We start from the raw sequence: 2,100 nt of genomic DNA on the forward strand, positions 1-2,100 counted from the left end.
TTGCTTTTTAATTTCTTAAGGGGGCCTTGTGAAGAGTTTGAGGAAGTTTTATAAACTCTCTCAGGTTGCCTTCATTTTAATGCTGTTCTTTCAGTCTAAAATTAATTTGTAAGCTTTATTGGATGCTGGAATCTGACATAGAGAGGATGACACCTCTTTGGATGAGTCATTGTCACCATTTTGCCCAGGCTGGGGGACGGTCTGTTCTCAGTCTTATGGGAAGCCGCATTGTGTTTTGGGAAGGAATGTTGGAATGGATTTGATGATCTCTTGGACATGACCTGTAGTAATATAAATGTGAGAACCAACAGGGTTTCATGCTTCCCATTATGCACTGGAGGGGGAGATACTGATGGCAGATACTGCCAACTACGGAAGATACTGTCATACCACCTCTACAGATGACGCCAAACTTTACGACCTTTCTAATAGACACACAGGCAAATGTGTGCGTATTAAAAAAAAAAAAAAAGTGGTAGTGCCTGTATAAACTGTATATTATCTTACAGGTGGGAACCAGCGTGAACTTGCCCGCCAAAAGAACCTGAAGAAGACTCAGGAGATCCACAAAGGCAAGAGGAAGGAGGATAGCTTGTCTGCTTCTCAGAGAAAACAGAGGTAAGATGAGTGAAGTGGTTGGGCAAAATAGGAGGGAAAATGGGTCATAAAAAATCCAGTGTTTTAGCTGAAACAGCAGTTAAGTACTTTGCTTTGATTCACAGTCCATTCACATGCCAGACCATAAATGGTGGGTGTAGGGTTTACTGTATGTGCTGTTAAACAGATTGTTAAACAGATTTATTTTTGGTAAGACCTGGAAAGCTTTTATTTCTTTCGAGCAGCTTTTTGCCTGGTATAAACAGGAAAAGGTTATGTAATACTTGCCTGAAGCTGTTTGGTCCATTGTTTTCCTTTACTTGTAAAACTAAAATAATTATATAAGGTCTACTAATCAAGCCACTTGTCTACCTCATGGGGTACTGTACTGAAAAAAACAGGATAATAGAGACTGTGCTCATAGCTAGCTGACAAGTTTTACACTAATCTTTTTTCCCTTCTTGAAAAGGGAGTTGCATAAAGGCTATAGAAAAGCTGGAGGAGACTCTACTCTAGAAAAACAGTGAGCCAGTATCTGAAATCCAGCTTTTTTTTTTTTCTACAGAGACTCTGAAATTATGCAGCAAAAACAAAAAGCGGCTAATGAAAGGAAGTCTCTGCAGACAGGAGCAAAGTGAACTGTCTTTATGGAGAAAATAAGAGTGCACCAATGAAGCAGAAGGGCCTAGAACATCTTTCATAAAAATGCTGTCAAATGATTGAACATTTATCTTGCAGAGCTGTTCAACTAGCATTAGTTTAGAGTATTTTCTGGTTAGCATAGGCTTCATTGTCTGGAATGCTATTTCAAAACTGAGTGTACTCTTCTGCATGCATATAAATCAAAGTACCAAGCAGTAGCTTTACTCCAGCTTTTGCTGCATTTGTTGGTTTCACTTAATGGTTCCAGTAATAATGGATTTCTGAATCTACAGTTAGACCAGATTTTCTTGTTTTAACTCTTAAAGTACAACTTCATTCAGAATGGAACACACTTGTAAAATGTGCTTACAGAGGTCTGAACTGTAAATCTCATCTTAAATTATTTTTACAATAAAATGTTACATGAAATACTGTCTAATATGGAATGCTTATTCTTGATAATCAGTCGATTTCTAAGAAGTTACAAAGAACAAAATAAATAGAATTGTGGAAAAATGCAATGTGAGTATATACATGTAATAATGTATATATAATATATAGCATATATTCTTATAAGAAATGCATATTATAAGCAATATAATATGCAGTGGTAAGTCTGTACTATAGAAAAAGGTGCCTGTCTAGTTGCAGACTTCAAGTTGGTATACATAACCCACTGCTACTAATAATAACTGCTACTGATACTAACTTGAGAGAAGCTGCAGGGTTGATGTTAATGATATTAATGAGCTGCAGATGTAAGGAGATCTTATATCAGCTATCGATGGATACACGCTGTTCAGAAGGGACAGGAGATGACGGAAGGGTGCAGGCATTACCCTCTACATCAAGAAATGGATA

General features: G+C 37.2%; 1 protein-coding gene across 1 annotated transcript; it reads left to right on the plus strand.

The window, feature by feature from the left end:
• Positions 1-505: 505 nt before the first annotated feature.
• Positions 506-1,235, plus strand: LOC104614257 (small EDRK-rich factor 1-like; the record flags this gene model as incomplete). Its single annotated transcript, XM_010295629.1, has 2 exons — positions 506-618; positions 1,163-1,235. Coding segments are annotated over 2 exons (186 nt in total), but the record flags the coding sequence as incomplete, so codon positions are not given.
• Between the last annotated feature and the right edge of the window lie 865 nt (positions 1,236-2,100).

This window comes from Phaethon lepturus, unplaced genomic scaffold (genome assembly GCF_000687285.1).
Source record: "Phaethon lepturus isolate BGI_N335 unplaced genomic scaffold, ASM68728v1 C13944184, whole genome shotgun sequence".
NCBI lineage: Eukaryota > Metazoa > Chordata > Aves > Phaethontiformes > Phaethontidae > Phaethon > Phaethon lepturus.